The sequence below is a fragment of the Montipora foliosa genome, chromosome 9 (genome assembly GCF_036669935.1).
Source record: "Montipora foliosa isolate CH-2021 chromosome 9, ASM3666993v2, whole genome shotgun sequence".
Taxonomy (NCBI): domain Eukaryota; kingdom Metazoa; phylum Cnidaria; class Anthozoa; order Scleractinia; family Acroporidae; genus Montipora; species Montipora foliosa.
Window position 1 is genome coordinate 3,855,806 of NC_090877.1, and position 9,963 is coordinate 3,865,768.

Sequence of the window (9,963 nt, forward strand, 5' to 3'; positions counted from 1 at the left end):
CATCTTTGTCTTTAACGAAGTCGGTCTTGCATAATTTATGCAGGACATGAAAAAATATAGGTTCTTTTCTTCCATCACAGCGGCAAGTCTTTCTTGGAATACATAGATGAACTCCCATCACTTACACGGGCCATTGATGGGCCTCTCAGGATACCATTGTCCGAAAGATACAAGGTACAGTGTGCATGTTTAGGTCTTGTTTGAAATCAAGGGTAAAGGGTGTCTAAGTCAGCCTCACAAAACAGAATCCTGTAGAAATGTAAAGCTTAGATTTCTGTGTTTCTTTGATAGGAGTTCTGTTACTGTATAGAATGTCTTTTCCATCAAAAACCCAAAATATTACCAGTAATATTTCTTTGACTACCCCTTTCTATTGACTATGTGATCTGCATAAGTTTCTGTTTTCTACCTTGGCTTTTCCTAGTTTCACATTTTACATCAACGGCTAAATTGGCTTTTGGCTCCTATCATTGAATTTGGAAAGTTTACTCTTGAGTTTCTTACAATGGGAACGAAAGGTGCTTAAGGTTGACCTTTCTAGAGAAAAAAAACGTTGTGGACTGCCAGCTGTAATTTAAGTCATTTTCATGAATATTTTATTTCATAGGATATGGGAACTGTGGTACTTGGGAAAGTAGAATCTGGAAGAATAAGCAAAGGAGATTCGCTCATGTTGATGCCAAACAAGGTACTCTAATAGGGATTTATCACTGGGGTCTTGCTTAAAGCGGTAGAACATCTGTCATCTGCCATCAAGTTAAATCTTGGGTAGGCACATTTTCTTCCCTGGAGAATGCTATCTGTGTAGTCATCACAAGGATGACATCTCTTGATTTGCTTCAAACCCGGAAGTCAACGAACCGTGGACTCTTGTCTGTTTGCCCAGTGTCAGATTTGAAACAATAATAGTTGCCACCAGTTAGGAAATTGGGTCTTTGCAACAACTGCACACATTCAGAGTACTAGGGGTACGAAAATGGGACAGAAAAGGAGGAAGAAATGCAAGGCAAAGTTAAATATCCATGGCAGATTTTGAAACCAAAGCACCTTCTCAAAATATTAATTTTTTAGAGTTGTTAAAAGAGTGGTATTTATGGTTACAGGTTCCAGTCGAGGTTCTAGGAATTGTATTTGATGAAGAAGAAAGATCTGGAGCAGTAGCTGGAGACAATGTTAAACTAAAATTGAGAGGAATTGAAGAAGAGGTGAGCAGTTTAGTAATAGTCTAATGTAACAACAAGCCTTTAGTAATTTCAAGAGGCTTGTGTTTCAGAAGATCTTCATGAATGAATATTAATTTGTTGAATTTGTTGAAAATAGATTGTTCATGTTAAGACTTATAAAGAGATTCCTTGTGTTGTCTTCATAAAGTTAGAGCTTTCCATTATGCTGCAATTCAGGATATAAGTAAAAAAAAATAGCATTCTCCCAGTTCCCAAGAGTGGCATCAAAATGACCAGTGCTACTATGAATTCCTAGACCTATAGAAAAGCAGCCTGTCCTAATGAGAGATTAGGGGTCTAATGTCCCACTAGATGAAACTATTCAAATTTGCCTTGATAAGCTTATGCCCTCGCAAATCCACCTAGATTACCCCGATTGGTCCTACAGAATTTACTGTTGTTTGCAACAAAGAAGAGTCATTTTGTTTTTGATGGTCAATACTGTGACCAAATTGATGGCGTCGCAATGGGCTCTCCACTTGGTCCACATTTTCGTGTGTGATAGGGAAATGTTGATGAAATGCCATTACAACAAAATGTAATGAGCTGTTGTCATTCCTTGCAGGACGTCTCTCCTGGTTTTGTACTTTGTACACCTGAAAACCTATGCCACACGGTTAAAACATTTGAAGCACAGGTAACTACAGTTGGAAGTGGAACAGTGATTCTCGCACTTATCTCGACAATTTGGACACTTGAAATATTCAGGCAGCCTCAACAGGATTCGAACCTATGACCTTGCGATGCCTGTGCATCGTTCAACCAACTGAGCTAGATGAAGTCACTTAGTTGGCAGCAGGTCAACTTACCGGGCTCAGGTGTCACCGTGAAAGAACTCGATGAAGTAAAAATATATAAATTTGTTTGATGTGCAGGTTAACCCGCACTTTTAAAGAAATACATGACAAGGACGTATTTTATACTATCAAAGGACGGACATGCCATTTTAATTTTTAAGTGATAGGCCTAAATAAATTGGCCACGACAAACGAGAATCAATGGTCACTATTCTTTCATTTATTGTTTACTGCAAGGTCATCTGGAGCCCTCAAAAGAACAACCAAATCAAGAAGCGGTGGGACTATATTCCTGCCAGCCCTTCGACCTCTGTTTGTCCTGCCTTTGTAATAGAGGTCGAATAAATGGCCAATGGTGTTCCCTTTTCTCGCAGATCTGGGCAAACTAAAACAAACTGTCGTTGTCGTTGTCTTTGTGTAACAGGTGGTCATTCTTGAGCATAAATCCATTATCTGTGCTGGTTACAGAGCTGTTCTTCACATTCACAATGTGGTGGAAGAAGTTTCATTTGAGGTAAGATGATGTATTAATAATAAGAATGTTTAAACTAACCGAACCGAAATTTTTAAGCGAACCGAATAAAAAGGCTTGGTTACAAAGAATGGAATCGACCGTTTACGAAACGGAAATTAGCGACGCCGAATCTGGAAGGAGTCGAGTGCTCTGACCACTGGGCCAACACTGTTCTAAAACCAGGGTTGTCATTCCAGAGAAAGCATATTTTTCAAGATTGGGAAGGGGTTTGGGGAGGGTAGGTAGGGGGTAATTGAACTTGGTCAGATCAATTCTATTAGTAGGGAGTTTAAGAAACCACTACAGCGACGAAAACGTAATTTCAAACTATTAGTTTGAGCTGTTCCAAGTGTTGCACGATGGTTCCCTCTTGGCTGTGTTGTACAATTTAGGCGAAGTATGCTATAACCAGATTCGTACGTACGGATTTGAAGAAAAGAGAGGAGAGAGGAAAGATTCAGTGTTGTTTGTGCACGTTGTCGTCAAAGCCTAAAAACTGGTCATTTTACGTTAGCTGTGTTTTCACGACAGCCGTTGTCTCGCTTAACATCTCTGAAAGTGCTTCGTTTGCAGACTTCGTTAAGCGACTTAAAAATGATGCGGGTTTTCACGAATAAGATTAAATGAGGAGAGAGCACGTGACAGTACAATATTAAAAAAAATAAAAATAGCACTGCTGATGTATTTCCGATTCGAAGAACCGCAAGCGACTCCTCATTGGCCTGAAAGCAATTGCCAACTCGCTTAATCTACCTGGTTTGGTGGCTTGAATTTAATGAGAATCCTATATTGAAATTTGCCGACTCGCATAACTTTAAGCGAGTTGGGAAAGGCGCTGCTTTCACGGAATTTTCAGTTGCCACTCGCTAAGCGCCCTGAAAAACCGCTCGTGAAAACACGGGCGTTGTTTTTTGGACGAGTACGAGAGAGAAATGTACAAAAATGCCTATAATAGGGAGCTTACGAAACGACGACGCCGACGCTGACGCCAACGACGAAGTTACAAAACAATAGGTTTAGTGAGCAAAAACAATGGCTCTGCACGCTCTGCACGTGCGTAGTCATATTTAGTTGGCGGAAACAATAGGTTTGCACGCCCTGCACGTGCGTTTTTCACGTTTGTCCATTTCTTTGCCGTCGTCACTAAAACAACAGTGAGCTTACGAAACGAGGACGACGACGGTTACGAGGACTTCATTTAACGTACAAGTTCGCGTTATTCATATCACTACGAAACTATTTCATGTCGTTTCGCCTTAAAAATGTGTGGTAAATGTCGAGGAATTAAACTGGTATGAGGGTTGGAAGCGTAGAGAGAGAACTGAAAATTCATCGTCATGTGCTAACGTCCTCCACAGAACCTTGAATTTGGTCATTTCACGTCGTCATTTAGGAGATGACGGCAAAGAAAAGTACCAAAATGTAAAACGCACGTGCAGAGCGTTCAAAGCCATTGTTTTCGCAAAGTAAACCTTTTGTTTTGTAGCGTCGTCGTTGCCGTCGGCGTCGTCGTTTCGTAAGCTCCCTAACAACTTGAAATAGCCAAATTTGAGGTTTATGAAGAACGTCAGCACTTCAGGATAAGTTTTCATTTTCTCCCCTAAATTAAGTGCCGTTCCGACCAGTGTACCACACCCTCGTCGTATTTTAAAGGTTGAAATAGTCACGAAGTGATTACAATAACGCGAATTTTTACTTTGAGATGACGTCCTCGTTACCGTCATCATTTCTTAAACTCCCTAATAGGAATTTTAAGCAAGGACAACGGCATCGTTATCGAAATTGTCGCTCCAAAGTATAATTTATTTCGCGATTATTCCATCTTGTTCATGTTGTGCAATACCAGCGAACTATCCTGTAACTGATTGGTACGAAAGGCTTTAAAAATAAATAATCGTTCGTTGATGTATGCTCGTGTTGTCGTCAAAATTCGGCAAAGAAATGCTCGGAAATTCGTTTTTCCCGTGCAGCACGAGCATTTTTCCTTTTTGAACCAGTAATGTTCTTGCTTTGTGGCGTTGTCGCGACGTCCACGTAAATTCTTATGTTAAGCTCAATTTACTTCTTCTCTGGATTTATTACAAGCTATGAAAATTTTGGGTCCAAAAGCTCCTTTGTTTTTACAAAAACAAGATGCCGGTATCAAGGCAATCATTTTGCAATTCAATCTGTTACAAGTGGCATTTTAGGGCGAAAAACCTCTTCAGGTTTGGTTACAGCCTACATGTAGATAGCCAAATTGGATGACGCTCCCGTCTCCTCTTCAGAAGGTTGTCAGTTTGATTTGCTAGACCAGTGCACTCTGCTCAGTTGGGTGAAGACGATAAACTGCATGTCCGTGTCAGAGAACTTGCTTGTGAAAGACAGTTTATGCCAAGCCCACGCTCTCTTTACAAAGAGTATGTCACGGAGTTCCTAGCATCTCTTTGATGTTAACTAGTTTAAATTGCATTTAACCACATTATAATGTTAATTCCTTTCGCTTCGCAAAAGGAAGGCGACTGAAGAGAGGAGTTCCGGCTTTCGAGCAGTTTTTTCAAAACAGATATCAACCCACCCGCCATCTTTTCTTTCATTAATCAAGTCAGCGAGAATTACGAACAATTATTTAAGGGCTGCAATGCGGTTGAATGTCTGCAGAAAACGTCTTCCATCTTTAAGGGTTATAGTTTACTTTGTGGCTAACTGACCTCAGTGGATCCCTGGTTTTCTCGCCTCTTCTTCTCTAATATTATTCTGATTTGGACTTGTTTCTCGTAGGTATTAATCGATTTAATTGATAAGAAAACAGGAAATAGGATGAGGCAAAGACCGAGGTTTATTAAACAAGACCAAGTGGCAATTGCTAAGTTAGAAACCTCTGGTGTTGTCTGTATAGAGAAATTTTCCGACTTTCCACAAATGGGAAGGTTTACTCTCAGAGACGAAGGTAAGATATTCTTAACTTCCATAAACAATGAGAATATATGAATTAGTAGAATTGACTTTGAGAGAGTAAGGTTTAGTGCCTATCCTTAGCTTGCACTGACGTCACTGGTGACCACGTTGGTGGACTGAACAATAGCGAAAAAGTCTTGGGAATTTGGCCTTATTATTATGCAAAACGCGAGCGATGGTTTGCTTTTGTTTTTTACACCAACATGGCCGTCTAATCACGTGAGTGCAAACCAAAAATTAGGTAAGGGATGGGGGTGGCTCTTAAATATAGAAAGACAATGGTTGCTAAGGAAGATTTTTAGTCAACAGCCCCACAAAAAGGTTGCTTGGATGGTTCTTTGAAGTAACTTTACCAATGGAAGTCTGGTATCATTTCAATCAGAAGGCGCATGCGCAACTAGTCCCAGTCCTCTGCCGTGCGTTTCAGCGAAAAACATGTAAAAACTCTCAAGAAACGAAAGGAAGCGGCGGTTTTTTTCATCGGATGGGAACCGTCCTCTCATTTTTCGTAGACTGTAGCATAGAATTTCTATTTGGACAAAAATGATATTTTGAAAAGTGTATTAAAGGAGGGCTTTATGACGTTTTGGAGAACTATATACTTTTTAAATCCATGCTACAGATTTTGTGTTACAATGTTCTCATGTTGTTGCATTTAAAAATTGTGAAAAACGTAGTTACCTCGCTGAGTTTCTAGTTATTTTCTGTTTGGATCACGTGATTTACCAAATATGGTAGTGAGTCGAACCAGACAAAGAAATGTTAAATAGAGCACACTTGGCAAAAAAGCGTAACTGTAGAGTTTGAGGGACTCGAGAAATGAATAAATGTAGGGCCCATAGCAACGTTTGGTGGTTAAGAGTCACCCCCTCTACCCACTGAATTTATCAGAGACCTCACATGGAAAGAGGCAAACTTTGTACAAGGCAGGAATCAAAGCCATGGCGTCCAGATAAGTATAATAGTTTATTCATGAAACACATTTTTGCATTTAAATTACTCGGCCGACGGAGCTGCGAGTTCAGAGAGAGTCGGGGTTTTGTTTTTGTTGACCCATTTCCATGTCTAGATCTAGCCGTGTCTAGAGCTAACGCTGAGATGAATTCAACTGGTTAATAAGCACTATTACCTTCGCTCTCATAGTTCTATCATAATTCTGTCGACAGACATAGTGCCACGTTGCCAACGTAGCTCTATTTAAATTGGCATCTTTGTAAACCATGAAAACGAGTTTGTAACGAGATTGTTAAATTGTAAAGCAATCGAAAAAGTATTTAATTAGAATTGTAAGTGCTGCCGTATATAGTTTGTAAGAAAATCCTTATGTTTCTTTCTTTGTCTTCTCTCATGTCAGGCAAAACCATCGCCATTGGCAAAGTTTTAAAGCTAATCGGCTAAATGAAGTAATCCTCAGCCACAGACTGTTTTAAAACCAACTCGGTTAATTGAAAACTTATCATATACGGCTCGCAAGAATTGTGGCGCCATCTTGTGGAGTAACAAGTCATCCGGGATCAGATATATGTATGGAGTAATACACATTGATCGATGTAGACGCAGTAACAAACGATGGATGGACATCACAGATTAAATGTTTCTTTTTTTAAAAGCTACGCCTGTTTCAGATGATATGGTCACAAGCAATACAGCAACGATTGTTCAAGTTGTACAAAATCTACTGCCAAAGACAGCCAGGAGTGTTTTAAGCAAAACTACGAAAAGTACCCTGAACATGCTTGGTAATAAACCGTTCTTTGTCATGAGCGGTTTCTCAGTTTGAATAGGAAGAGAATGACGTAATAGTCAATCTGCTTTTAATAATAGTAATAATAATAATCGAAATAGTCGTTTACGTTTCTATGAATCAGCAGGTGCGAAAAGATGCTTTCTTGGCGCACAGTTCACAGTCTAGTTTTTTTTCTTTCGCTCAATGATCACCCCAAAGCGAAGCGAAGAAGAAGAAGGGCCTGAGTCAAGTTTTAATGGTTAACCGGGAGCGCTTTTCATTTGAGAGGAAATTTTGGGCGGAATTTTTTGCCAAATGGAATGTTGGAAATTTTCCGCAAGTAAAACGGGGTGGCGCAAAGGGTATTCGTCATACAAAGCAACGATAATTTCTCGCTGAATGAAACAATACTGTATCCATAGGAAACGGCTGTTGTATCATGAAGTGATGTGGTGTTCGAGAAACGTTCCCTTCTGGACGAGTTCGTTATAAATCGAAATCTATCAAAACTTTGAGCTTTCCGAAAAAAATTACCATGCATAAAATGAAGACGTTTTTCCTTCATTTAAACCTGGTTCTTTCTGTAGGGAGTTTTGAAAAGGTGATTAATGGCTTTTGTTAAGAGTTGAAAGCAAGGCAACTCAGGCTGAAAGCGTTGTTGAGTAATAGACGGAAACCGGAAGTTTTCCCCTGGCTATTTGCCCAGACGCTGCCACAGTGGATGGCTAAGTGCTTTTACTTAAATAAGATGACTTTTAAACACGAAGACGCACTATAAAAGGGGTTGCTTCACGCTCTGCTTTTGTTTGAATTCATTCCAGCACGACTGATTAATTATCCAAAATGGTGATCAACAAACAGCAGCAGTAGAACTTTATTTTCACACGATAATGTTTCAAGCTGAAGAGCTTTTTGGGTCCTGGACAAGTGAAATCAAGTCAATTAATACATATCAAATCATGTTGGTTTTTGAGGAGAGGGGAAAACCGGAGTACCCGGAGAAAAACCTCTCAGAGCAGATTAGAGAACCAACAAACTCAACCCACATATGACGCTGGATCTGGGAATCGAGCCAGGGTACCGTTTCTCGAAAGTCCCGAAACTTTACGGGCCATTTTCGGGTGTCACAATTCCCTTTGTATCTCAAGAATGGAGAGGATTTCACAGACGAGTTTCTTTTAGTTAGCTTGAAAACATGTGAAAAGATCGGCTTTCCAAAACAAACGGTTGTTTGATAGTCCACGGTTGTTTGACAAATCATTTCCATGTGCCACGCCTTTTATAGTGCGTCTTCGTGTTTAACGGAAGCCTTCCGGTTGCAGTGTATCTTTAACAGGGCTTGGCTCGACTTTCCATTTCTTGCAGCGAGACCGAACTTAATCTGTGATAGCGCTTTCGCAAAGAGAAGCTATGAGGAATTTTATTGTAAAATTTATGTATCACGTTACTGAATAGAAAAGTTGATTTACGAGGAGCCGAAAGCGTATGTGTGTTACGACCTGCAAGTAAGTCGAATGGGCGTAATTTAATGTTGGCCTGGCTGTATATTTTCAATCTCTTATTTTTTCTTGAAATAAAGACAAATACTTACTGAGTGATCATGTATCGTTGAGGGCGAATCTGTGTGTGCTCAGAATTAAAAGGGAAATTCCCATCCATACCGTTACCCAACGAAACACCATCATTTCTAGCCTATCTAGCCTACCTTAACCTGCGATAAGTGATACCAGTTGTCTCGTTAACAAAGACTTCAAGATCTACCTCAAAATATAGTTTTGCACTATCTAAGGTTTTCGGCATGAGTCCATCTCGTTCACGTCGTACAGTGTAGGCGAAGTTTCCTAAAAATAAATTGGTACGAGAGGTTTCAGAGTAAACCTGTAGTAAGAGAGGCTGTCTTTGTCGTCAGAGCCTCAATTTTGTGATTTCCCGTTGTTTTTGAGCAGAGTACAGAAAAGTGCTGAAATGCGTGCCGCACGTGCAGCACGTTCATTTTAACTTGTTTTGTGGCGCTTGCATCGACGACGCTTATTTCCCTTTCGTAAACGGTCGTTGCCATTTCTCAGAACGGTCGTTGCCATTTGAAACGGTCGGTGTCATTTTTTAGCTCCGAATTACACTCATTAGGTCTAAGAACTCAAAAGGTTGCGGTTACTGGGAGTTGTGTCTCGCTGGTCATATGAGTTAGGGTTCTGTTTAGGGTGAGGGCTAAGAACACGAGTTCGAGTCTTGAAATTTTCGGACTCTTTTTTTTCCTCCAGTTTTTCTTTTATAATGCTTTTTTTTTCTCTTTTTTGTCTTTAATTTTTGTTAATATTTTTTCTTAGTTTGTTTCTTTTAATTTTCTTTGAAGTGAAGTGTGTAGTTGACCGTTATAAATGGCATCGACCGTTTCAAATGGCAACGACCGTCTACGAAAGGGAAATTTACATCGACGACGGCGTCGTATATCTTGCCAAGGTGAGACTAGCCTGTTCCAGGCTCCCAGATAGTAGAGAAAGAGAAAAGAATGCATGCAAAAAATCGGTGGGAAAGCTCCGCGACACACACGAAGAAACAAATGCCTTGTTCGGAACCAGTCGGAAGTCGATATCCTTGGTGCTGACCAAAAAGTTTGGATCGAGGCCTCGACCCAAGCGTCCTCTCGCTTTTCCCACGCAGTTGTTTTCGTTTTGCCGACTATCTGGGAGCCTGGAACAGGCTAAGGTGATACACGAGCATCGTCAGGGGCAAGGATTCGTACAATTCCGTTATTTTCTTACTTTC

At 40.3% G+C, this 9,963-nt stretch overlaps 1 protein-coding gene across 1 annotated transcript in view; it reads left to right on the forward strand.

Moving 5' to 3' along the window:
* Positions 1–8,792, forward strand: part of LOC137971931 (eukaryotic peptide chain release factor GTP-binding subunit ERF3A-like) — a 20,654-nt gene extending 11,862 nt beyond the window's left edge. The window contains exons 12-18 of the mRNA XM_068818668.1: positions 81–174; positions 608–688; positions 1,104–1,205; positions 1,789–1,860; positions 2,445–2,534; positions 5,295–5,463; positions 6,826–8,792. Coding sequence (XP_068674769.1) covers positions 81–174; positions 608–688; positions 1,104–1,205; positions 1,789–1,860; positions 2,445–2,534; positions 5,295–5,463; positions 6,826–6,869 — 652 coding nt within the window. The 3' untranslated portion in view covers positions 6,870–8,792. The remainder of the gene's footprint in view (positions 1–80; positions 175–607; positions 689–1,103; positions 1,206–1,788; positions 1,861–2,444; positions 2,535–5,294; positions 5,464–6,825) is intronic.
* Positions 8,793–9,963: the final 1,171 nt, after the last annotated feature.